This window comes from Rattus norvegicus, chromosome 6 (assembly GCF_036323735.1).
Source record: "Rattus norvegicus strain BN/NHsdMcwi chromosome 6, GRCr8, whole genome shotgun sequence".
NCBI classification, from domain to species: Eukaryota; Metazoa; Chordata; class Mammalia; order Rodentia; family Muridae; genus Rattus; species Rattus norvegicus.
The window spans coordinates 29,608,924-29,636,781 of NC_086024.1; the positions used below are offsets into that span (position 1 = coordinate 29,608,924).

Sequence of the window (27,858 nt, forward strand, 5' to 3'; positions counted from 1 at the left end):
TACCTCCCTCTTCCTCCATCACTCTCCCTCCCTCTGTGGAAGTAAGAGGGCCTCCCTAGGAGAACATGCCTCTTGCAATGGAGAAGAGAAAACACGAGAAAAGCACCTGGTACAGAGATTGGTTCCTACTGCGTGGGCGTCAGATGCCCAGGATGCTATAAAATCACCACGATCATTAGTTTTGCGCAAATGATAGTCTTGTGTGTTGGCTGCTCCACTGTGTTGTCAGCCTATAGGCAGAAAAGCAAGGCTGACAGAAGGATGCTTCTCCAAGAGGAGGCAGCACTCGGAGCATCCCATTCAAGATAAGTGGGGACCATCCCAATGAGCACATTTTGGATTTTAAGAAAATATTTTTCCAGAAGCAAAAGATATGAAGTTCCAAGCTGGAAGGACCTAGAAAATAAGGCTGGTCTGATCTTTTTTTTTAAGATTTATTTATTATACATTATCTGCCTGCATGGCCAGAAGAGGGGACAGGATCTCATTACAGATGGTTGAGAGCAACCATGTGGTTGCTGGAAATTGAACTCAGAACCTCTGGAAGAGCAGCTAGGGCTCTTAACCTCTGAACCATCTTTCCAGCCTTGATTGTATTTTTTAATTGGATATTTTTATTTACATTTCAAATGTTATTCCCTTTCCTGGTCTCCTGTCCATAAGCCCCCTATCCCATTCCCCTCCCCTTCTCCTATAAGGGTGTTATCCCTCCCCAACCATCCCTCATCTGATCTTATAAAGAGTGGTCTAAGGTTAGCGAGGTGTGGTGGCATACGTCTTTGATCCCAGCACTCAGGAGACAAAGGTAGGGGGGATCTCTAAGTTCAAGATCAGCCTGGCCTACAGAGTGAGTTGCAGGACAGCCAGGGCTACACAGAGAAACTCTGTTTTGAAAAAACAAAACAAAAATGGTCCAAGGTCTCAGATGTTGATTTTCCCAGAGAACATGGTTACCAAGCACATGGAAAAATGTTGGATATCACAAATTATCAGAGAAATACAATCAAAACCACAGAAATCACCTCACACCTGCTTGGGCAGCTATTACAGGAAAAATATGTAACACATTGGCAAGGACATGCAGAATAGGGAAAGAAGCTTTGCACACTTCCAGTAGGAATTTAAATTTGCACAGCCTCTGTGGAAAACACTGTGGAAAGAAGAAAATATAGTATAGAACTTCCTCAAAAAAAGTTAAGATTAGGACTGTCATATGACCTAGCAATCCCATCTGAGCAGATATGACCGAGAACTGAGCCCACGCTCTCAGAGGATTTGTCTACAGCCCTGTGTTCACTACGAAGTATCCATAATAGGCAAAATACAGAAATAGTCTAATGTCCACTGACGAATGAGTGAATACAGGAGTGTGACTAAACATTGTGAGGTATATTCAACCTTTAAAAAGAGGAAACATAGCTGGTGGCGCGTGCCTTTAGTCCCAGCACTCAGGAGGCGTTTGCAGGTCTCTGTGAATTCCAGGGCAGCCTGGTCTACAGAGTGAGCGAGTTCCAGGACAGGCAGGGCTACACAGCGACTGGAAAAAACAAACACCAATGTGTGTCTGTGTGTGTGTGTGTGTGTGTGTGTGTGTGTGTGTGTGTGTGCGTGCACGCGCACGCACATGCATATATATATATATATATATATATATATACATATATATATATATGTGGAAGAAGAAAGACCACTGACCCAATCACTATGGTCAAATTAATTAAGCAAGCAATTAATTAAAGCAAGTTTTTGTTTTCATTTATACAGGGCCGCCTCTATCTAAGGTGGGGTTTGAGAGGTCAGCATTGGATATGAAGACAAGGTTTTTCTAGCTTAGGGGTACTGTTTTTCCAAATGGGAGATTTGGTAGGCAAAAATATAAGCATCGTTGCAGGAGCAGAACATAAGCATAATAAGTTAAGCATCGTGACCTCCCCTAACTAAGACATGATTGCAAGGTGGTCGTAACACTGGGTAGTCGCAACACCTTTTCAAACAAAGGTAGGGTTGCAAGATGGTTATTAACTTTTTGAAGGAAAGACAAGACTGCCATTCCTGGAGCAGGCAGTACGGAACGTTAACATGGGGCCCAGCCCAGACCTTGAGAAACAAAGATTTCATCACAAATGGGAATGAACCTAGTCTGTCTTTACCAAAAATAGGCTTCTAAGCTGAAGATGAAGGCAGCCTAGTTGTTAAATACCACGACATAGGTAAACCTGGAGGGTGTTATACCAACTGTGAGTGTCAATCACAGGACCAGGACTGCATGGCTTCACTTGGATGGCTTCTATAACAGCCTGTTTGGTAGAGTCAGATGGTGTTTAGAGGGATAAGGGGAGGGAAACTAAATAAAAGAGCATAGGGACTAGAGAGATGGCTCAACAGCTAAGAGAAATGGCTACTGTTCCAGAGTACCCAGGTTCCATTCCTAGGACCTACATGGTAGCTCACCACCATCTATAATAAATATAACTGCATTTCCAGAAGATCAGATGCCTCTATGGGTACCAGACATGCAAGTGGCATAAAATCAAGCCCAAGCAGACCAGAGACCTCAACATAAAAACAGATACACTAAATCTCATAGAAGAGAAAATGGGGAACTGCCTTGAATCCATTAGCACAGGAGAGAACTTCCTGAACAGAAGACCAATGACTCAGGCACTAAGATCAACAATTAGCAAATGGAACTTCATGAGACTGAAAAGCTGTAAAGCAAAGAACACCATCAATAGGTCAGAATGGTAGCCTACAGAATGGGAAAGACCTTCACCACCCCTTCATCCAACAGAAGACTAATATCCGAAATACATAAAGAACGTAAGAACTAGACACCGACAAACCAAATAACCCAATTTAAAAATGGATACAGAGCTAAACAGAGAATTCTCAACAAAGGAATATCTAATGGCTGAGAAGCACTTAAAGAAATGTTCAACATCCTTAGTCACCAGGAAAATGCAAATCAAAACAACCCTGAGATTCCACCTCACACCCACTTGTGGGCTTAGATTTTTTTCAACACCTATTTTATTTAGGGGTTTTAAATGTTTCAACCTCCCTTCTAACCCACCTACCAGAGGTGCGGGGGAGGAAGAAGGTTAAGAGGGAAAGAGCGTTGAGGATCTGTTCAGAAGTAGTTCCTTGGGGCTATTGCACTCTTTGTTGGTGTATTTCTTTCTATGAAGTGAAGACCAGTGAAGAGTTGAACAACATAGCAATGTAAGAGTGTCCTGTCGCTGTCTGCAGGCTTCCATTTTTATTTTTATTTTTTTCTAAACATCACACACCCTCTCAAGTGTCTGTTTTCAGAAAAATATCACATGCCCCCTCACAAGACAACTTGCAGAAAAACATCACATGATACAACTGAGTTGTTAAAAAACAAAATCAGAAATTTCTACTTCACCTGTCAGAATGGCTAAGATCAAAATCTCAAGTGACAGCACATGTTGGCCAGGATGTAGAGCAAGGGGAACACTCCTCCATTGCTGGTGGAAGTAAAAACTTGTACAACCTCTTTGGAAATTTGACAGTTTCTCAGAAAATTGGGAATAGTTCTACCTCAAGACCCAACCAGACCACTCCTGGGCATATACCCAAAAGATGCTCCAACATCTCACAAAGACATTTGCTCAACTATGTTCATAGCAGCTTTACTTGTAATAACCAGAGACTGGAAACAACCTAGATGGATGTCCCTCAACTAAAGAATGAATAAAGAAAATGTGCTACATTTATACAATGAAATACTATTCAGCTAAAAAACAAATACATCAGAAAATTTGCAGGCAAATGGATGGAAATAGAAAGTATCATCCTGAGTGAGGTAACCCAGACTAAGAAAGAAACATATGGAATATAGTCACTTATAAGTGGACATTAGCCACAAAGTATAGGATAACCACATTACAATCCACAGACCCAAAGAAACTAAGTAACAAAGAGGGCCCCAGGGAGGATGCTTGAATCTCACTCAAAAGTGGAATAAAATAGTCATCAGAGGTAGATGGAGAGAGGTAGCTGGGCATTAGAGAGGGTGGGGATCAGGTATGGGGAAGGGGACCGGGCAGAGGGCTGGGAGAGAGGAAAACCTTTGACCAAAAATCCTACAAGATATGCAGGAGTAAAGACGGAGCAGAGCCTGAGGGAATGGCCAACCAATGACCGCCCCAACTTGAGACCCACCCCATGAGAGAGAGAGAGTCAACCCCTGACATATTGATGATATTCTGCTACGCTTGCAGACAAGACCCTAGCATAAACATCTCCTGAGAGGCTTCATCCAGCAGCTGATGGAGAAGATGCAGAGACCCACAGCCAAACATTGGGTGGAACTCAGAGAGTCTTGTGGAAGAATGGAGGGAAAGAGAGAGGGAGCCGAGGAGGTCAAAACACCACAAGAAGTCCTACAGAGTCAATTAAACTGGGCCGCGGGGGCTTACAGAGACTAAACTACCAACCAAGGGGCATTTATGGGCTGAACCTAGGCCCCCTACACATTTGAGGCAGATGTGCAGCTTAGTCTTCATGTGGGTCCCACAATGACTGGAGCAGGGGCTGTCTCTCACTCTGTTGCCTGCCTTTGGATCCCCTTCCCCTAACTGGGCTGCCTTGTCTGGCCTCAGTGGAAGAAGATGCACTTAGTCTTGCTGCTACTTGATAGACCATGGTAGGTTGATACCCATGGGGAGAGGGGGCTTCACGTTCTCTGAGGAGAATGGGAGAAGGTAATTGGGGAAAGGGGGTATGTGATGGTGGGACTAGGAGGATGAGAAGGAAGGGGCTGAGATCTGGATGTAATGTGAATAAATAAATAAATAAATAAATAACAAAACTAAAAGTTAAATTAAAAAAAAAATGCCCACAAATGATGAACACTGTGGGTGAGATCAGACTTAAAAATACATCTCTGAACAAATCATGAGGAAATTCCAAGAAGGAAAGAACAAAAAGTTACTATGAAATCTGTCTAATCAGAACATGAAAGCTAGAGGGTAATTAAACTAGGTCAAACCACTAAGGGAAAGTAGGATTCGAAGTCGGAAAACACAGCCATCAAAAGAGAGTAGAGGAGGGATGCTTTCCGGTGTATGAGGTGTCAAAGACTATGCTTCTTAAGTTCTCGTGGGACGTGAGGGAAGGGTGATGTTCTCTACCAGAAATAGCAGAGTAAGGGAACAAAGAGGGGATAAAGGAAGCACAGGGGAACTAACAAGGAGAGAGGCCAGAACAGTCTGCTGCGGTCAAGGAAGAGGCCATAGGACAAGGGTTTGCTGATGAACACAGGAGGATCCAAAGTCTCTGAGGAACAGAAGCAGGTGAGAAGAAGAACAATGTGAATGTGGATGTGGGCAGAGCATCGTACAGCTGGGAGTTGGTCAGCTGAGTCAGTGACACGTTTCGTAACTACCCATAGATTGTAACAAAACAATTAAAACAAGAGCAAACGACTATAGAATATAGGATTGCATACATTTTGTAACTACCCATAAATTGTAACAAAACAATTAAAACATGTGCAGAAAAGAGCAAACGACTATAGAATACAGGACTACATTGTAGAACCTTATGACTTCATCATACAGTTCCTCATGTTGTGACCCTCAACCATAAAATCATTTTCATTGCTAGTTCATAACTGTAATTTTACTATTGCTATGAATCGTGATGTAAATATGTTTTCCAGTGGTCCTGGGTGACCCCTGTGAAAGGGTCCTTCAACCTCCAAAGCAGTCATTGCCCGTAGACTGAGCATCACTGGTTTAAACTCTTCTGGGGTTAATGCATTGGGAACACTGGGACTAAATCTACAGCCACAGGCATGCTAGGCAAACAAGGTAGAGACCAGCTACATCCTCATCTTTCTTTGTATTTTTTTTCCTTTTTTGGAGAGAGAAGTCTCACTAACTTGCCCTGCTTGCTCTTGGATTCATTCTGTAATTTAGGCAGGCTGTGGACATAGTGATCCTCCTGCCTCAGCCTCCTGAATAAATGGGGTTATAGACCTGTATCACCAGGCCTGGGTCCATTTAAAATGTTAGAGAGTTGTTTTGGATCTGGGAAGAATGCTCGCCTTGAAACTATGAGGCACTTTGTTTGGTACCGTGTCCAAAAACTAGGCATGGCAGCAGGCTCGCAATGCTAGTACCGAGAAGGCTGAGATTGCAGTGAGGCTTCAGGTCAATGACAAACACTACCTCAAGTGAGGTGGAAGGTATTCCTGAATAATATACCAAAGGCTGTTCCGTGGCTTTCATGGACACACATGCGCACACACATCCTGAACACACACTCACACATAATTCCAAAGGCTATTTTTAAACATGAATGCCAGGGTCCTTGGAGAGCAGAAGTTCCACCGGATCTGGATTTACAGGAGGTCGTGAGCTGCCTGATGTGGGTGCTGGGAACTGAGCTCAGAGCAGCATGAACTTTGTTTTGTTGAGACAGGGTCTCTCTACGTAGGCCTAGCTGGCCTGGAGCTTGCTACAGAGACCAGGATGGCCTTGAACTAACAGTGCTCCTCCTGTCTTTAACTCCCAAATGCTGGGATTAAGGGGATGTGCCACCATGCTCTATCAATTATTCTCTAGAGCTGGGTCTAAGCTCAGGGCCTTGTGCTTGCTAGCCAAGTGTTCCGAAATTGAACTAAAGCCTAACCCCCGAGTATACACTCTCAACCATCTCTTCAGTCTCCTAAAAAACAAACAAACAAACAAAGAAGGATGCTATGTGGCTCAATGAAACACAAAATCCAGCTGCAAATAGTACTTCTGGGACTATAGTTATCTGAGCATTGAATATCAATGTAGCTAAAACTGTGGTAAGATAGTTCTGGGAAACACAGGTAGGGAATGCATGAATAATTGCCATTTAGAGCAGACAATGGAGGGAAATAGCCAAAAATCTCAGCTGTTTCACATCAATAATAAATGATGCATATAACTGAAATATGCACACTAATAAAAGAATATAGTCGAGTGATTACAGTAATTTTGGAAAACTTAAATGCAAACAACTGGAGTTTATAATTTAAGAAAACTTCCCAGAATTCCATTTTTTAACATATGTTTTGAAGAAAGCTAAAAGCAAGTATTGAGATAAAAAGCTGCCACAGAACACATGAAACTCAAGAAGGATGACCAAAATGCAGATGCTTCACTCCTTCTTTGAAAGGGGAGCAAGAATACCCTTGGGAGGGAATAGGGGGGCAAAGTTTAGAACAGAGGCTGAAGGAACGCCCATTCAGAGCCTGCCTCACATGTGGCCCATACATATACAGCCACCAAACTAGATAAGATGGATGAAGCAAAGAAGTGCAGGTTGACAGGAACCGGATGTAGATCTCTCCTGAGAGACACAGCCAGAATATGGCAAATACATAGGCAAATGCCAGCAGCAAACCACTGAACTGAGAATGGGACCCCCGTTGAAGGAATAAGAGAAAGGACTGAAAGAGCTTGAAGGGGCTTGAGACCCCATATGAACAACAATGCCAAGCAACCAGAGCTTCCAGGGACTAAGTCACTACCCAAAGATTATACATGGACTGACCCTGGACTCTGACCTCATAGGTAGCAATGAATATCCTAGTAAGAGCACCAGTGGAAGGGGAAGCCCTAGGTCCTGCCAAGACTGAACCCCCAGTGAACGTGATTGTTGGGGGGAGGGCGGTAATGGGGGGAGGATGGGGAGGGGAACACCCATATAGAAGGGGATGGGGAGGGGTTAGGGAATGTTGGCCTGGAAACCGGGAAAGGTGATAACAATTGAAATGTAAATAAGAAATACCCTATTTAATAAAGATGGGAAAAAAAGATTTAAAAAAAAAAAAGCTGCATGGCGCCTTTAAGGGACTTCTCCAGCTCTAAGTCCAGTTGTGGTGATCCTATGCTCTGAGAACTTCTCTGTGAACGAGGTCACGCAGGATAGGGTCACGCAGGGTAGTTTCTCTGCCACATGGCATTCTTTCCACCAATGACATCAAATCTGAGTCTTTCTGTCTCTTTGACTTTCCAAAGCTCACTGCTCTCCACATTCTCTCTACAGCCCAGATATAGGTGAAAACCACTCTTCTTCCTTGTGGGGATGATAATGGATTACAGAAGTTTGAAAAATGGCACAGGGTTGGGTTGGTCAGGATGGTGGCAGGGGGTGATGGTGGCAGTGCATGCCCTTAGACCCAGCCTTTAGGAGGCAGAGGCAGTCAGATCTCTGAGTTCTAGGTCAATCTGATCTACATTCCAGGACAGCCAGGACTACACAGAGAAACACTGTCTCAAAAAAAAATTGCACAAAGGAGATTTATCTAAAAAGTAACACTTTTATAGATGTATCCATTTAAGGGATGTGAGAACGTAAATTTTGATCAATTTTGGGATCTTCATCTCTGATTTCTGAGCAGAGGAACTGATACTGTAGCCTAGTAGTGACTCTGAGAGCTCTGTTCTCCCTGTCTCTGAGCATTGCTCTGTTTTCCTATTTCAAGGGGGCATCATAAGCAAATGTACTTCGCCGTGGGCAAAGGAAGAAGTACTATGGCTTTGTTTTGCAGTTTCCCTTATCCATCCCTTCAGGGCATGCTGGGACTTCTGGGGTACAGTTGGGGATAAGACAGATCTATTCTTCGAACCCAAAAGCATCTGAAGCCTAGGCGTCCGACACTGTAGCCTTACAATCCTGCCTGTTTGTAATGGAACACGGGAAGTTCCCAGGAATGGAGGGCGTGCTGGGAGATCTGCCTGTCTCTGCTTCCCTGGGGTCAGAATTAGACGCAAATATGTGTCACCCTGAGTTAAAAGAAATGTTAGAGGGAGGGAAATGCATGCTACAAAATATGTATGGGCATCAGAGAGAACCCATGAAAGTCTGTTTTTCCACAGAAAGACAGATAGGAAACCTAGTCATCAATCTCGGGGACACGTACCTTTAGCCACTGAGCCATCTTGCTGGCCCCACCCACACCCCCACCTCTCAAACTCAGATCTCAGTTCTACCTTTAGCCACTGAGCCATCTTGCTGGCCCCACCCACACCCCCCCCCCCCCCCCGCCTCTAAACACCAGTTCTGGGAATCAAACTCAGATCCCAGTTCTACCTTTAGCCACTGAGCCATCTTGCTGGCCCCCCCACCCCCCACCCCCCAGCCCCCCACCCCCCTCCTCTAAACACCAGTTCTGGAAATCAAACTCAGATCCCAGTTCTTGCAAAGCAAGCACTTTCCAGACGGAGTTATCACCTGGCGCTTGATTAGTCTTTAGAAAGGTGTGTGGTACAATCAACAAGGGCTGCTGAGTTTGGTTGACCTTGTTAGAAATTCCACCATCCCATTTCTCAGCTAATCACTTCAGAGAACTTGCTGAAGTCGTTCTAGGAATATTTATGAACAGCTATTCCTTCCTATAGTAGGTCATAAATACTGGTTTCTAATCGAGTTGCAAATTTTCAATATACATGCATGGTATTGCCTAATTCTCTCTCTCCTTTTAAAAGATGCATTATATACACTGTCCCTGTCTTCAGACACACCAGAAGAGGGAATCAGATCTCATTGCAGATGGTTGTGAGCCACCATGTGGTTGCTGGGATTTGAACTCAGGACCTCTGGAAGAGCAGTCCGTGCTCTTAACCACTGAGTCATCTTTCCAGCCCTGCCTAATTCTCAATAAACTTGTAAGCAGGCTAATGATCTTTAACTTTGGGTACAATAGGTAACTGGAATTTTAAGAAGTTTAGGTCTTTTTAGGGGGAAGGGTGACTAAAACAGTTGTGTTGATTTTTGTTGTTTCTATTTTGTAACTATATTTGATCTCTAGCTATCCTGTAACCCACTATGTAAATCAGGCTGGTTTTGAACCACAGAGATAGTCTCACAAGTGCTGGGATGGGCCACAATACCTTTAATTTCCAAAAGTCTGTGAAAAGGGGGCACCTGGATTTGAACCAGGGACCTCTTGATCTGCAGTCAAATGCTCTACCACTGAGCTATACCCCCAGTGACCACTGTTGGCCTCACTTTACCTTTGTGGACACTCTAGAGCTTGGGCTGAGGCTGAACAGATGGTCCTTGACCATTCGAAAAGGACCTGCCAGTTATGATTCAAGGTGTGTGGATCAGCAAGCAGTGTGTCCTAAGACACGCGACCAACGAATCTCTGGGCTAGATTACTTTTGACTCTTTTCCTGTCCTCCACCACTAGCGACTTAAGCTGGTAGATTTTCCAGGTTTCACAGAGCTCTAGGTTTAGTCTTTCCTGGTCCTCCTGTCCCTGGGCAGCTAGCGGAGGTTAGTGAGCAGTAAGTAAACTGTGCTTTTGCCACTCGCGGAAAGCCAGAATTTTGCCCCAGGCCAAACAAGCCCTAAACTCCGGCCACAGCATCAGCTGGACACTGAGACGGTGACGCACTCTGCCGGCGACGCCGGTGCGCCCGCTGTTTACACTACCCCGAAACCAGGCAAAGGGACTGGGGGTGTGGTTACGTCACACGTGTGCGACAGCACCTACTCTAGAGACGCCGTGCTTCTTCCTTGTGAGGTTGAGGCGCCTCCAGAGGCGGCCGAAGCTCGGAGTTTCATTCCTGTTTGACAGTGGGTCAGTGCCTTGCCAGGGAGCTCAATTTCGGGGTTGCGGGTCCTTGTCTGGAGACGCGCGAGTTGGAGAGCGCGCGCGCAGGTTGTTCCCCGGGTCCGTCGGGACCGGTTTGTCTCTAGTATGTGGAAACCCTCCGACTAAGGGCTTCACGGGAGGAATCACCCCCTCGAGAGCGGGAGGACTAGAGCGGAAAGCAGGGCCACAGAGACACTACAGGATCTGACTCCAAGGATCGCGTGCTGTTCACGATGGCCCAAGTGGCGAGCGAACCGGGAGAGCTTCTTGCTTCCTGTTCTTGCTCCCCTTCCAGAGAGGGACGCCTTTCGGTCGGGGGAGCTCAGGCGGTGAAGAGAGAATCACAATTAAAGAAATTATTTCGGCTCTGCAACGTCGAACACTTTAATAATAACTGGGGAGCAATTGCGTTCAGGGAGATCGAGGGCAAGTTTCCTGGCTAGATCCGGTAAGAGTTTTCTGCGGAGGTCACCTTTGGAGGACTATGTATAATTGATGGAAGAGGGCCCGTGTGTGGGTTCCAGGAAGGGCAAGGACAGGCGCACTACCACAATCTGATGAATGTTCTTATCACCGAACGTTGGAGATTTTCAACATGTTGCATTTTTAAACATGTTCAGGTCCTGATAATTTTAGAAAGAAACGGAATTTACATTTGATACTTGTCACTCCCTATCTAAAATGAAGATTATGCCAGTTTACTATCAGAATGGTGTGGACTAGAGACGCACGTACTTGTTTGTTCCCCACAGCTCTTAAATGTGTATTGGGTAATTGACCTTAGGATGTTGAACTGTTTGAGGGTAAATTTTATAGCACCATTGTAATAATACCATAGGTTTTTGTTGTTGTTTGTTTGCTTGTTTGTTTTAATATTTGGGGAGTGGGCCTGAGTGGAAACCCACAAAGAGTGTGGAGGTCAGAGGGTAATTCTCCCAGAGTCAGTTCTCTTCTGCCACCTGGGATTAAATTCAGGTTACTAGGCTTGTCCACAGTGTCTATTGGCTAAGCCATCTTGCAAGCCCCGTGGCAGTATTTTAATAATGATACTTAATAAGGTATGTTACTGGATACATTATCACATTTATATTAGGGTTAGGGATGTAACTTAGTAGTAGAGGGCTTGCCTAGAATGCATCAAAAGTCCTGCATTCCTTTGTTCAGGGAGATGCACATTTACCCTGGTTAGGACGCCAACAAACAAAGAAATCATTCCATCCAGGTCCAGTTTGTTTGGTTATTGGGGTAAAATACTGATGTGTGGACATGCCAAGGAGCCTGGAAAAGCCACATCACTGGAAACCCCAGTAAACCTACCTATTGTAAGCCGTGCCACCCCTAAAACCAGTGGGGAGGTGGGGAAGCTGGTTGGTTCTGGTGGGTGTGCAGGAGTTGGTGGGTAGCTGAAACATATACCCCCTTCCCCACTTCAAGGAGGGAAGGTGCCTAGGCATCCATGGGATATTTTGGGGTCTCAGCTGGGTAATCACAGCTACTCTGATGTCAAGACTGCAGAGGTCCTATCTGCCTAAAGGGTGGATTTCTATTACACTCCTACCCCAGCCCCACAAAACACAGCACAAAGCCATGTAGATACATCACCACTGTGTCTGGCCGCTTTGGCTTTTAGACGAGTAGCAGGGCATAATGGTGCATGCCTTAAGCATATAGCAGGCAGAAGCAGGAAATTCACTGTGATTTTGGGCTATCCTAGTCTACATAGCAAGGTTCCGAACTCCCTAATATTATAATTCCAACTTAAAAGTTAAAGTTAATAGTTTCTTTTCTTTCTTTCTTTCTTTCTTTTTTTTTTTTTTTTGGATAGGGTTTCCCTGTGTAGCCCTGGCTGTCCTGGGACTTGCTTTGTAGACCAGGCTGGCCTCAAATTCAGAGATCCACATGCCTCTGTCTCCAGGGATTAAAGACATGTCCCATCACAGTCTGGCCAATAAGGGTTCGTTTTTATATTTTACATATATAAGTGCTTTGTAGGTATGTCTGCACAGCAGAGGAGGACATCAAATCCCAATACAGATAGAATTGTAAGCCACTGTGTGGTTGCTGTAAATTGAACTCAGGGCCTCTGAAGATCAGAGCAGCCAGTGCTCTTAACCCTGAGCCATCTTTCCAGCCCCTGTCTTCTCTTCTCTTCTCTTCTCTTCTCTTCTCTTCTCTTCTCTTCTCTTCTCTTCTCTCTCCCTTCCCCTCCCCCCTCCTTCTTTCCAGTACATAGTTCTTACCCAAACAGAGTTCTCCTTTTTGTTTTGACAGCAGTGGTACATGCTTGTAATCCCAGCATGTGGAAGTGGGGCAGGAAGATGAGTTCAGTTTCTTGGCTACATAGCAAGTTTTAGGCTAGCCTGGGGAACATTGAGACACCCCCCTCCCCCCCGCCATCTCAAAAACAGGAGGGAGATCGATTTCTTGATAAAGTTCCTGTTCTGTTTACATTAAAATCTTTCCATTATTTCAAGCAAAAAGGTGTCTAATAACTGATAACTTATTTTCTAGCATCTCATATACTTCCTTGCTATATTAATCTTCATAAAATACCCTTTCTACAGCCTCAGGGGCATGACCTAACTGCTTACCAGGCCATGTGCAAATGCCTCAGGCTGGCGTTTAAGTCTGTCTCCCCTCCTAAGGGAGCAGTGTGTATCCTTCTTGTGCTGTGTTTAAAACCATCTTACCCTGGTAGTTTTCTTCAGTTCACCACTCTTGTCTTCAGGCTAGGCTGCTCTGCTGCCTCTGAACCCTCATGGCCCTTATCTGTAATTTCCAGTTGGTTCTGTAGTACTGCTGAGTTTGCTAATTGATCTTTGAATATAAATTCTTAGGCAGGGCCAGAGTCTACTACACTTTCCACTCCTGTGTTTGAGTCTCCACAGTAGCGTAAGGCAAGAGTGGGTACTCGGCCTGTATGTGTTCATGAGTCATCCACACCATATTCCAGCATAGGATATAAATGACACTATCGACATCAGCCAGGGACACTGTCTCGGAAGCAGACTCAGACTCTGGTAGCACGAGCTTATTTTTATCCAAAGCAGGTAAGATTGGAGTAAACAAAGGAGGACATGGTGGATCCCCAGAGCTCGCTGGTCAGGCTCTCAAAAACAGGCAGAAAGCAGAAGAGGAAGACATCCAGTGTCAACCCCTGACCTTTACCCACTCATATATACTCTCCATGAACATAGACACACAAGGAAGCCTCAACTTCATCCCTATTGTAAATGAGAATTATGCGGTGGTAGACCAGGCATGGAAACATACCTATAATCTCAGCACTGTGGAGAATAATGAATTCTGGGTTAGCCTGGGTTACTTAATGAGTTCTAGGATAACCTGGGCTACACCATGAGAACCTATCTCAAGAAAAGAACAGAACAGTGACAAACTTCAAATTTTAGATTGACACATAAAATGTTGGCTAACTGTTGGGATGGAAATGGAGAAGCAAGCACTCTCCTGTAAACAACTGTACCTATTTTTAATATAAAACTTTACATACCCTCTGAGCCTAAATTGTATCTGATGGCCATTATACAACAGGCAAAAGAATGTTCCCTGAAGTATTTGTATGAAAGTAAGGCTAGAAACAGGTAAATGTTTATCACTTACCTAAATAAATCATGGAATGCAGTAGTAGTTAAAAAGAACACAGTGTTTGCGTGTTGCTGAGATGACAATGTCAATGAGAAAAGTAAAAGGTGATGTGATTTAACCGTACTGTGGGTTAAAGACAGAATTACATGTAGGTCTCTATAAATCTGTCACAGGAAGACAAATGCCTAATACTATGGCTGCCTCCAAAGAGGAAAATTTGGGGTTAGGGATCAGGAAGAGATTTTTGTAATCATGCATATTTGACTTTTTTTCTGGAGACATTTAATACCTTTGCAAAATAAATTCTTGGCAGTTTATAAACTTATACTATGGAATATAATTGACTTTTTGCTGAAGTTGGATCACAAGGACAAATCCTAAGTTTTGAGCTATGAAAGAGCACCATGATAGGGTTAAGAAGAAAACCACCACTGGCATGATTCATGGAGCATAATTATATCCAGGAACAGCCAGACGATGTGAATTTTATTCATAGACTTCAAAAGAAGACATGTCTCTAACATTTGACACACTAAGTTATTTTAAATGGTTTCTAGGTTATTGAGTATGAAGGAAAAAGGGATTAAGGCTAGCAGGATGGGTTGGCACGTAAAGGTACTTGTCACCAAGTCTGACAACAGTAGGACAACTTCTTTTAACTTGTCTTCTGACCTCTATGTAGTGGCACATGTATACTTCCCTCCATAAATATTTTTTGAGACAGGGTTTTAACTTTGTAGCTCTATGTGTGCTTGAACTCACTATGTAGACCAGGCTGACCTCAAACTCGCAGAGCTCTGTAGGCTTTGATTTAAAAAAAAAAAAACTACTTTTAATAAGGGTTCTTAAAATGCTTTCACCTCCCTTCTAGCCCACTACCCAACAGAGGTAGTGGAAAGGAAAGGTTAATGGGGCAAAGGAGGAGGTGGGCCTGTTTAGAAATAGTTCTTTTGATAGAATCCAGTCTGTGTTGTCAGGATATCAGCAGTTCAGTTCACACAGATCGCCAGTGTAGCTCTACCCACTCTCAAACACCATTCACAAATCAACAACAGCAGTCGATTCAGAAGAAACCACTAGGCTTTGCCAATCAGCTCAAGTCCTTGGAAGTGGCAAGAAGCCACCAGAACACCACCAGAAATTCTTTGGTGCATTTCTCTCTGTGAATTCACAACAAACGATGACTGTGAAGACCAGCAACAGCAAAGCCCAACAATGGATGGTAAGGCGTACCAATACCACACAGCATCGTCCACTGTCTGTCGGGTTCTAGTTATACCCTTTCCAAACAGCTCGAGTTCTCTCCAGTATCCACTCTAGCAAGCATCACTTGCCCCTTTTCATGCTGCTTCCAGAAAAACAGTGTGTCTATTCTCGGCAAAGCATCCTCTCATGTGTCTGCTTCAAAACATCTCTCATGAGACAGTTTCCAGAAACACATCACATAACACAACTGAGTCACCAGAGAAACCACAAATTTACACTTCAGAGATCTACCTGCTTCTGCCTCCCAAGGGCTTGGATTAAAGATACGTGCCACCATGCCCAACAATAAGCATTTTGAGTTAGAAAAACAAAAAGCGCAACCAAGGATCTGTCTGTCTTCTTCTGTATGGGCAGCAGTCTTCACTATATTTGCCCTTTCCTCCAGGGTTACAAAGAATACTTTTACTTTAATATGCTTGGAGTTGGGGTGGAGAGATACTGAGTCAGGCGTCAGAAGCATCCATGAATGTCGAATAATGGAAAAAAAGTAAAGCTGATCACTGTGAACCTCGGTACTTGCAGGATAAGTAAAGAATTTGGGCAGGTGGAGCTCTGAGTTTGAGGCTAGCCTGGTCTACACAGTGAGCTCCAGGCCAGCCAGGGCTAGCTACATAGTGAGATCCTGTCTCCAAAACAACAACAAAAATTTAAACATCATTGAAATATGTTTTTTTTCCCTTTTCCTTCTGTTTGAGACAGAATCTTTCTTTGCCCAGGCTAGCCTAGAAATCAGTCTTTTTGCCCCCACCCCCTGAGTACTGGGATAATCAGCATAAGTGCACCCAGAAGTCATGTGACATTTTATGGCCAAAGCTCAGGTAAAGCAGTTATGTCAACACTTTAGCAATAGGAATTCATAGGACCTTGGGTATATCTTCATATTTTTGTTGCTATGGCGCGTCTTAAAATAGTGCTATGGGGGCTGGAGAGATGGCTCAGTGGTTAAGAGCACTGACTGCTCTTCCAGAGGTCCTGAGTTCAATTCCCAGCAACCACATGGTGGCTCACAACCATCTGTAAAGAGATCCAATGCCCTCTTCTGGTGCGTCTGAAGACAGCTACAGTGTGCTTATATGTAATAAATGAATAAATCTTTTTTAAAAAAATAGTGCTATGGCACTATTGCTAACACAGGTATCTTTGTATCCATGTATACATAGCCGGAGAACGATTCCTAACTCCGTTAGGATTGTTCTATATAGTTCAGTACTATATCATTGTATAATAATAAACATACCTCTTTGAGGAGCAGTAAAGTAGCAAAATGCAATTCCTTACCTGCAGAATTGCTTTTTTTAATTGAAAGTTAAAATTTATTAAGCCACCATGTGCCAAATACTCAGGTTCAAATTAACTTCAAAGTATATACAGACATGTTATGAACTCAAAAATGGGAAAAGTCGATTGGAAACTGCACAAAGCTACAAGTGACTGATGGAACTGAATTAAAAATCGAGGTCATCATTGATTACACACTGTTTTCCCTTGGTACCCAAATTCAATAGATTCACAATTTATCGAGACCTGTAAAGAGCAATTTTTGATAAAAAGCACCCAGTAACCCTAACAAGTTTGTCCATAAATTGAAATGATAGTAACTGAGTCCACTGTTTTCTACAAATTAAGTTAATTTTAAGCAAGTGACCTCAGTGACGAATGTGTCATCATTTATTTAGATGTTGAAGCTCTTGCACTGGGTTTTTAATAAGCTGGTGAACACTAACAAACTATCTCTCCCACAGAGCTATCACCACACATTCCCAGACAGTATAAATACATGTTTGAACTAACATTAATACACATCACTGCTTTATCGATTACATAGTAAGACAAATTATCACGTATCCAATTATTAAGTTACATAGCTCAAAAGGCATGTAAAAAAATCTCAGTTCACTAGCAGATCCCACTTTTTCTTTTTTGCAAGAGGTTGGGAAGAGAAGGGAAAACCATAATTCAAACAAGTTGGAAAACGTCTGATAGGTATGGAAAACACAAGAATTTCAGACATTTTGATTAAGAATTTGTTAGCTACAACAATGTTTCTCTACATCTTAAAAATATTTACTGAATTAAAGAGCATCCTCTACATGTTCTACACAAGACAAAGACAACATATTACTAAAAATATTTAATGGCCTCCTCTTGCTTTTTTTTTTTTCAGGCCCTCCCTGTTAGGTTGCACCTCTGAGTGCAAACATTAAATTAACTGTAAGGCTTTTTGTCTGGAGACATGATTGAAGATATGTGCCTCTGTAACAACGTTGATTTTCAAACGGAGGTTTCCCAAAACAGCATGAAATAAGATAGAGACATTACATCATCACCGCAAGGCTTAGGTTAAACAAAAGAATGATGGCTAAGCAAACCTGATGTCTTCTGCTGTGAGTGTGGGAGATGTAAACATGGAGTGAGCAGGCAGATAACGAGAGAAGCCCTGCGGGGTTTGAAGCAACTGAAGGAATAAACCATGGAAGGTCTAGAGAGTTCTTAGTTCTTGGAATTTTGGTTCTGTATGACTCTAAAAATATACAAGTATTGTGCTGGGCATTTTGGCACTTAATCCTTCTAAATTCCTTACAGGCTAATAATATTCTGGCACAGGAGTACATTTAATGACATTACTCAATACCTTATTTTAGGAAAGGTCAATTGGTACAAATAATGAGCACATTTTAAATGTTGACCAGCAAAAACCTTCTGCTAAGTGTCCAAGCCTAAATATAGTGGTTGCAATTCTGTCAAGCTCATGGCCTGGTAAAAGTTTTTCAATATTCCCGTGGAGCTTCTGCAGACTTATTCGGTAAGCTGACACATTGGTTAATTACATATGACAAAGCAGGTCCCATCTGAAGTTCCACCTCCAAGGCAGTGGCATCAGGCACCCTAGTTTTATTGAATACAACAGTTGTTTCTGTGACCGTTGGAATCCTTGAAGCGGAGCTGCATTTTAGGACCGTACTTCTCCAGATCCAAAAGCCGCTGGCCATTAAAAGCTCTGCATTGCCTTTGTCATATTTCATTGCATCTTCAGTTAAGGCTACGGCAACAAGCACAGGAGCCCTGCCAAGGCCTGCAACACAATGGACAGCATTACAGCAACCAGCTTCATCACGAAACGTAATCTTCACGAGACTTAACCAGTCATCGACAATCTGGTTGGATGGTGCACCATCATCAAAAGGCCAGTCAAGAACACAAATGCTTTCTCTCTCCACAGGAGTAGTGCCATACATTGCTTCACATATTCTTACTATTGTGGTAACCCTACACTTCTTGAGTTCCTCTGTAAATTTGTCTAAGGTTGCATTGGTTGGATTGTGTGTAGTAAGAAATCTCATGTTCTTGTATGTGACTTCCACAGGAGCAGGGCAGTTCATTCAAGCCATATTAATTTAGTTTAAAGAACACCCGATAGGGTTATGAAAGAATTATAAATTTGAATACAGAAATGATTCCAAACAAAAAAACCAAACAAAACCAAAAAGCAACCTGAAGTCTACTTCAATATTCAGTATACTCCACTTGAAATTCTCGGTGCTTTGAGTATGAATCGGGAGAAACGGGCAATGGAATGAACTGCCTCACAAGAAGCAGTGACTCTTCAATCCAGGAATACTGAGGCAAAGGAAGAGCACTGAGGTTTGCCCCGTTCAGGTCTGAGCGCTTGGAAAATGCTCTGTAGATTTCAAGTCAACATGCCTGTGTCCAGGTTATCTGCTCTTAATGGCGACTTCTTGGTGGAGTAGTAATGAATTTCCACAGTTCACTTGTCTGCATAGAGGTCGTGCTGTGCCTGGCAGTCATCTCCATTGCCCTTCAGAAACTCCATTAATGTGTAACCTCGAACACCACAGAACTGGGGGATATATCTACTCATTAAAGATTGTGGCCTAATCATACAGCCGATCCCGAGTCGAGGCGGTGCACGCGGCGGTAGCAGGGCAGGTGGCGGGGACACCAGAGGACCATGCAAGTGAGCCCCAGGAGTGTCACAGAGCCATAGGCAGCCCAGAGCCAATGCGCGCGCGCGCCCCAGAATTACTTTTCAAAATGTGAATTCCCGCGCTCTTAAGCACAAGCAGGCTGATCCCACAGCAGCTCTCTTTCTTTCCCACAGGTAGCTTTGGATGTGTTAAATCTTCAAGTTGCTTGGCCTGTCTTGGTTCCAAGTCTTAAATAGTGCTGTGCATGCTGGAAACATGAGTAACATAGCGGGAGTGGGGCTTTTGTTGTTTCTTATGTCTGGGGTGCTAGAGATCAAATCCAGAACCTCGCACATGCTAGTTATGTGTTCTACTACGGAGCTACATCTTCAGCCTGTTTTTTGTGATTTTAAAATTATCCCTCTCCCCCCCACAATCACCCCAATCTCACTCATCTCCCCATCTCTTCCTATCCGCCCTCCACCCTTGCAAATGCCCTCCCAAAATGAAATTAGAATTACAATTTGTCATGCAAGCTGTAGTGTGTCCCACAGTATATATCCTTTTGCCACACATTGCAGTGAGTTACTGGTCTGTTTTCAGGCCTCTGGCTTCTGCTTTTGCTGTACTTTCAATTCTGGATCCTCCCTGGGGCTCCTTAGATATCCTGTTGTTGCCCTGTGTCACCGAGATCTTGCAGTTTTGGATCTTCACCCCTTTCACACACTCCAGCAGTTCATAGACAGGGGAGATGTTGGGGTGGACCAACTCAAAGCTCTGGATCTGCCTGGGAGGTAGCTGAGTTGGTCAGCCCAATAGCTCCCCCTCACAAACACCACCAGGGCCAGCTCTACTGTGCTAACCACGCAAGGGGCAGGGCTCACTCTCCTGAGAGCTACAGCTAGTGAGGGGTGGGGCCAGCTTTCCCCACCTGTCTCAGGTCAGGAGAGGTGAGAGAAACTCCTCTGTATTTTTAAAGACAGGGTCTCATTCTGTAGCTAGGGTGGTCTGGAACTAAAGTTCACTGTCTAGTCTAGGCTGTAACTTTTCTTGCTTCAGCCACCTGATGAAAATTTTTATTTCGGTTATATGTCAGGCTAAAATGATCATTTTGTGTTTGGCGGTGGTGGTATATGCATGCCTTTTATCCCAGCACTTGGGAGGCAGAGGCTGGTGGATCTGTGAGTTTAAGGCCAGCCTGATCTATAGAGTGAGTTCCAGGACAGCCAGGGCTACTCAGAAACCCTGTTTTGAAAGACAAAACAAAATAATCATTTTGTAATTCAGAAGGTGTACATGTCATTTCATAAAAAGGTTGTAAAATGACATGTCCCAAACTCTATCATATTGCTGTTTAAATCATCTTTTACAGAAAAAGTAATAAAGAGGTATTTTTTTCTTACAGGTTGGACAATTAAAAGTGTAATGTTAACAGTAAAGGCAGGTAGTGGTCTGGTTTTTACTTAAGTGAGGCTATAAAATGACCCACGGTCTGCTCTTTTTTTTTTTTTTTTTTTTTCCCGGAGCTGGGGATCGAACCCAGGGCCTTGTGTTTCCTAGGCAAGCGCTCTACCACTGAGCTAAATCCCCAACCCTCTGCCTGCTCTTTTTTTGTTTGTTTTGTTTTGTTTTGTTAGTACTGGGGCCATGCATGCCAGGCAAGTATTGAACTTTTGGATGTGACTTGTGTCTGTGAACTGCTCTCTCATGGGAAAACATGAGATCAGAGAATGGCTGCTTTGCGTTGCAAAACAGAGACGTGGAATTCTGCCTACAAAAGTCAGACCAAACATCAACACAAATTTACAGTTAAGTTCTCAGAAGGAAATTGGAGTTGGAAATGAAGTGTTTCACGAGGAAAACCATAGTGAGCTTCAATTTTATTTTATGCGTGTATTTTTGATAAAAATAGATTTTTAAGTATGTTGACCATACTAACACATTCATACAATAACTATCAGATACTCTTCAGGGATTTTTATTTTTTATTTTTTATTAGTACAGAAAATGAAATGTATTTTTCTATTTTGCTGAGTCAGTTGCAAAATGGAGCTCCTAAAATGTTGCTGCAAGTTTAGGTACTCATAGGTACACAATATTTAGGCCAAGAAATGGGTTTCAGATACATTGATTTATGAAACAGGCTTATTCTTTTGGGTATAAGCTTATCTGTAAAGTTGCTGTGGGATGACTGACAAATGTTTCTTACTAACTAGCCAAATAGCCCCCAAACGAATGCTCAAAAAAAAAAAAAAGTTCTTACAGGAGAAGGACAGTGTTTAACATTTCACACTCTGTGAACAGACTCTAAAGCATTTCTACAGTGCAGTGTGCCTCTTCTGTGACAGGAGGAGTCATGTACAGACCATGTGCCTATTGCTAGACTTTTTCACTCGTCAAGTGGTCACACATGTCAGTACTGTTTTCAGAGTATACTAATTAAATGTTTCTTCTAATTAATTCAGTGTTATGCCCTTAATTGTTTTCTCTTTTAAGCTCACTCTTCTTGTCTTCTGGTTCAGACCACAACTGAACTGGCCCCTGAGATGACTGCAGTGAACTTGAAGACAAAGAAGTATCTAATTAGAACTGTGTATTATCAGTCCCTACCTTGCAAAGTGTTTTTACCTTATTTTGGTATGTTTAGTTTTTTTGGTATGTTTAGTTATTACTATGATTTGTGTGACTTTTACATTTGTTTGAAAAATAACAGAGGCTAAAGACCATTGAACAACTGGGTAACTGTCCCATCTGACCATCTCGAATTTAGTTTGCCATTTTGTAGCTGTGACTCCAGCGTGCTTTAGTTGAGCCTTGTCATTCTTCGCTCTCTGCAAACCATCCCATAGATTTGGTTTTCTTCACAAAATTAGTTTCATTTTCTTTTTTTGATTGATGGTCATTGGCTACTGAAATAAAATATGCATTTTAAGGTAAATTATATGTATTTAAGATAAAACTTTATGTATCTTAAAATACTTTTTGACTTTTTTCTTTATCATTTTTTTTTCTTTTTGAGACAGAGTCTCAATTTGGGAGTGGTGATCCTGCTTTTTAATCCAGTATATGAGAGGAGGAAGCAGAATGATGAGGCTACATGAGGCCCTATCTCAGAAAACAAAAACAAAACAAAACAACAACAAAAAAAATTGAGACAGGATCTTACTGTGTAGCCCAGGCTAGTCTTGAAAACAACAACAAAAAAAATTGAGACAGGATCTTACTGTGTAGCCCAGGCTAGTCTTGAATTCCTGATATTCCTGCCTCAGCCTCCTAAGTACTGGACTTACAGGCATTCCTCACTTGCCTGGACCTAGGCCATATTTTAATTGTTTGTGTGGAACTTTAAAATAATAAGGAGCCAGGCTTAGTGGCACACACCTTTAATCCCAGCGCCTGGGAGGCAGAGGCAGGCAGATCTTAGAGTTCAAGGACAGCCTAGTCTACAGAATGAGTTCCAGGATAGCCAGGGCTGTACAGAGAAACCCTGTCTCAAAAAACTAAGTAAATAAATGAATAGGTAGATAGATAGATAGATAGATAGATAGATAGATAGATAGATAGATAGATGATAGATAGATGGATTGATAGATGATAGATAGATGGATAGATGATAGATTGATGGATGATAGATGGATTGATAGATGATAGATGGATGGATGAGATAGATGATAGATGAATTGATAGATGATAGATATGTAGGTATAGATAGATGATAGATAGATAGATAGATAGATAGATAGATGAGATAGATAGATGAGATAGATGATAGATAGATGGATGGATGAGATAGATGATAGATGGATTGACAGATGATAGATTGATGGATGATAGATGATGGATGGATGAGATAGATGATAGATGGATTGACAGATGATAGATAGATTGATGGATGATAGATGGATTGATAGATGATGGATGGATGAGATAGATGATAGATGGATTGATAGATGATAGATATGTAGATAAAGATAGATAGATGGATAGATGGATAGATAGATAGAGGAAAGCTCAGGGAGATGGCTCAGTGTAAAATCTGCAAGCCTGAGTTTGATACCCACAATTCATATGTTTTTGGTTTTATGTTTTTGGTTTTCAAAAAATTTGAATACAGTGTTTGGCATCCGCACTGTATATATACGGTTTGAGAAAGGGTCTCATTCTGTAACTTAGGCTGGCTTGGAACTTCCTATATATAGTATATGGCTATAGCAATATGGGAAGTGGAGACAGAAGGATCAGCTAGACGCTTGCAGGCTGGCACCTACCCTGGACTAATTGGTGCAACAACACTGCCTCAGCAAGGTAGAAGGCAAGAACTGACTCCTGAAAGTTGTTCTCCAACCTCCAGTACACAGATACACACACACACACACACACACACACACACACACACACACACGCACACACACACACCGTAAACAAAAAGAAAACAGGGCTGTAGTAAATAGTAGGGGAGAACTGATGAGATAATATAATTTTAAAAATTATAATAAAGATGTAACTTTGTTGTTGCTTTTGGTTCTGGGTATTGAAGCCTGGACCTTAAACTTGGTACATCTTCAAGCATACTATTAGTAGGGTTTGCCCTCAAGACATAATAACTCTTTTTGTTTGGTTGGGTTTTATTTTTCTTGGGTTTAAAACTGAGGGCTAATATAGCCCAGGCTGACTTTGAACTCCTGGTCCTCCTGCTTTCTCCTCTGCAGAGTGCTGGCATTGTAGATGTAAACTACCATGTCTAGCTATATATAAAGTGTTATTTGAGACATTACTGTTCCCTGAGTATCGTAGACAGGCCTCAACTCGTGATACTCCTGTCTTGGCTTCTGGAGTGCCAGGATACAGGCATGGTCACCATACATTGCTTCAGTGTGTAACAAGTCTTAAATCTTTTTAGTCTACTTAAATCTTAGTCTGATATGGTTTGAGACAGGGTCTCATTCTGTAACTTAGGCTGGCCTGGAACTTACTATATATAGTTCAGGGTGTCTTGGAACTAATGACAGTTGGAGTCCTCCTGCTCCAGTCTCCTGAGCACTGGAATGACAGATGCGATAGACAGTATCTTTTTAACCATGTTTCAAGGCCATCAGGATTAATGACCAGAATCAATGATGGGAGAAATGTGCTTTGGGAACGTGCATTAGGAATAGGAGTTATGGGCTGGAGAGATGGCTCAGTGGTTAAGAACACTGACCGCTCTTCCAAAGGTCCTGAGTTCAAATCCCAGCAACCACATGGGTGGCTCACAACCATCTGTAATGAGATCTGATGCCCTCTTCTGATGTGTCTGAAGACAGCTACAGTGTACTTATATATAATAAATAAATACATTTAAAAAAAAAAGGGGGGGCTGAGGATTTAGCTCAGTGGTAGAGCGCTTACCTAGGAAGCGCAAGGCCCTGGGTTCGGTCCCCAGCTCCGAAAAAAAAGAACCAAAAAAAAAAAAAAAAAAAGGGCTGGAGAGATGGCTCAGTGGTTAAGAGCACCGACTGCTCTTCCCAAGGTCCTGAGTTCAAATCCCAGCAACCACATGGTGGCTCACAACCATCTGAAATGAGTCTGATGCCCTCTTCTGGTGTGTCTGAAGATAGCGACAGTGTAATCATAATATATAATAAATAAATAAAATGTTTAAAAAAAAAGGAATAGGAGTTATTCATAGGCACCCATCGTTTTGTATTTTCTAATAACATATATTGTCTAAAGAACTTATGCATGGTTTTCAGACAACTCATCTTCACGGTTATGTTTTTACACAGCTCCACAGTTTTCTGTTGTTTAGATGTAGCTGCCTCTCTGTGGGCTAGCATTCACAATGGTGGAAAAAACTCCTCATCAATGGCCTTACACCCTGGTGAACCCTGCATGCTACCTATAACAACACCAGACTTGAAAACAGGACGTGCCTGCTGGCGAGACAGTGGCATGATTGCTATGGGGTTGATGAACCACTTCCATTGCACAAGATGGAAGAGCCTTGGAGTACCGGGATGTGGGCAGGTTCTGCCATACCTGGTTTCAAGATGTAGTAGCTCTTTAATCTCTTTTCTTACACTCGAATCTTGGTTTGGCTTGGTTTGAGACAGGATCTCATTTTCCAGGCTGTGCTGGAACTCAGCAGTTCTTAGCACTAGAATTACGGGTGTGAGTTACCATAGAACCTTTTTAACCAGGTTAAAAGAACATCAGAATCAATATAACTGGTATCATGAACAAGCTCTGTTCCTAAAGAACAAATCTCCATCATTTGATGCACGTCATTACATCTGACACTCTTTTAACCTGGCTAAAAAGATTCTGTCTATGGCAGCTCACATTGGTTATTCCAGAGCTTGGGAGGTTGAAGGAGGACTGCCATGAGTTCCAGGCCAGCTTGAGCTACATAGAACATTCCAGTCCAAGGCTGGGGAGTCATTGGCTTTAGGAGAACCTGCTTTGCTAAATGGACATGATGTCAAACTGCTTTCCAAATATTGGACATCTAGATTAGGGCTGCTCTCAACCTTGGTCAGAGAAGCCTTTTGCAGTGGGCAGTGGTCGATGCAGAAGCATAATTGGTCAAAGTGCTGAACACGTGACTGTTGGGTGCTCAACTCTGAATGGGATATCTGTGTATTACCCACATTCACAATTCAGAAAGGCTGTGAAGAGAATATAAGAGGCAAAGTGCTGTAAATCACGTCTGCAGAGGACACGGGCATTGTGCTCACGAACTCACAGCAGCCGTTTCCCTGCACAAGATCAAAACCATCAATATTCTAGCACAGATGGGAGAGGACAGACATTTTTTCCTCAGGAGTGGAGTCATGGAGGTACCCTTGCTCCAGTAAAAAATAACCCCAAGCCCAGAATATGTAAGCAACCCTAACTAAACTTGGTTTAATTACCAAGACAAAACAAAACAAAACAAAGGACAATAAAAAAACCTAACTGATTATGATGGAAAGGATTAAGGACATTTAATCATTTCATCCCAGCACTCACTTCAGGATAGCCAAGGCAACACAGTGAGATTCTGTCAATAGTAATAGTGATGATGATGATGATGATGATGATGATGATGATGATGATGTAAAGAAATGGAATTAGGAGGAAGATATATTGTAAAGCAGAGTTCCAGAAGAAGGAGGGATATAAAAGTGGAGAATGGGGAGCTGAAAATGGCTAAAATACACTACTTAGGAGGTAGAAGCAGGGTGACCAGAAAGAGATCAATCATCAGTCAGGCTATGGAGGACCTTAGAGGCTTTCTAAGGAGTTTGTCTTCTTCTTTTTAAAGACAAGGTCTCAGATAAACTCAGTCTGTAGCTGAGGTTGACCCTGAACTTCTGAGTCCTCTTCCTTCAAAATGCTGGGAGTATGGCTGTGACTCACTATGCCTTTATGATGTGATGCTGGTGGTCAATCTGTGCTTAGTGAATGCTAACCAAGTACTCTACAAACAGCTATATCTCCAACCTGAATCTGTCTATCTTAAAAAACAATCCCCCAAAACCCCTGAGGTACCATTGAAGGATTTAGCTAAGGGTAACATACTTTGATTTGTGTTTGATTTGATTTGTGATAAGTCATTCTGGCTGCATTAAGTACTGACTGAGGAGGAGAGCTATTCTGGTGTTATATTCTGTCTGTACTATAACTAGAACTTTGACGCCCATTAATTGTCAGGTCCTAAGTGTCTACATGAAGAGGATGGACTAAAGGCAGAGAAAAATGCCCTTTAACCTATTTCATTTCAAACTCAGTGTACTTAGTTTCAGCTTAGCATATTGTGTTCGATGGATAGTGAATTGAGCAACACCTCTCTGTCATTGTGCCCATCTTAATTCTGAGTTGAACAATACACAAATTAGCACTTATTAAGTAGTTCATCGAGACACACTTTAAGGCCCTTTCATTATGTTTACAATGTAGTTATGGGCCAGATGCCCTCCCCTGCTATCTGACAGCATTTCACTCCCTATATATATCAGACTAACCTTGAACTCATGATCTTCATGCCTCGCCATCCCAAGTATTAGGATTATAATCAGACGTAGGACAGATGCTAACTAATGTTAACTTACTTCCTCCTTTCTTTCCTTTGCGTTTTGTAAGACAGGGTCTCATATAGCTCAGGCTGGCCTCACATTGGTTATATATCCAAGGATGACCCTGAACTCCTGGTCCTCCTCCATATCCTAGATGCTGAGATTATGGGTGTGTGCCACATACCTGACTTCATGTTAGTTTTTTGTGTCTATGTCTGACCCTCTTGTATCACTCTCAAATCTTGAGGGATCTGGTTCAGAACTGTCTTCCAGTTGCTTTCTAGAGGACCTGTCCCACCTTTACCTTTTCTGCCCAGTAAATGGTCAGTAAGTTTGCTGGTGGCTTGAAGTGTACACTGGTTCATGTATTGTTTTATCTATTGACTTAGTTATTGTAAAACAAAACTACTTTGTA

The 27,858-nt window shown here is 42.6% G+C and overlaps 1 protein-coding gene and 1 non-coding gene across 10 annotated transcripts in view; both read right to left on the reverse strand.

The window, feature by feature from the left end:
- Positions 1–9,924: 9,924 nt before the first annotated feature.
- On the reverse strand, positions 9,925–9,996 carry Trnac-gca30 (transfer RNA cysteine (anticodon GCA) 30). Its single transcript has one exon. It is a non-coding gene; the product is annotated as a tRNA-Cys (tRNA).
- A 495-nt stretch (positions 9,997–10,491) lies between these two features.
- Positions 10,492–27,858, reverse strand: part of Spdya (speedy/RINGO cell cycle regulator family member A) — a 55,616-nt gene continuing 38,249 nt past the window's right edge. For 5 of the 9 annotated variants that reach the window (XM_039111749.2, XM_039111751.2, XM_039111750.2 and 2 more), the window contains one exon: positions 10,492–18,554. In XM_039111749.2, coding sequence (XP_038967677.1) covers positions 18,250–18,554 — 305 coding nt within the window. In that variant the 3' untranslated portion in view covers positions 10,492–18,249. Of the gene's footprint in view, positions 18,555–21,374; positions 22,317–27,858 lie in introns of those variants that run through there. The other 4 variants (NM_138855.2, XM_063261530.1, XM_063261527.1 and 1 more) reach the window with 2 other exon arrangements.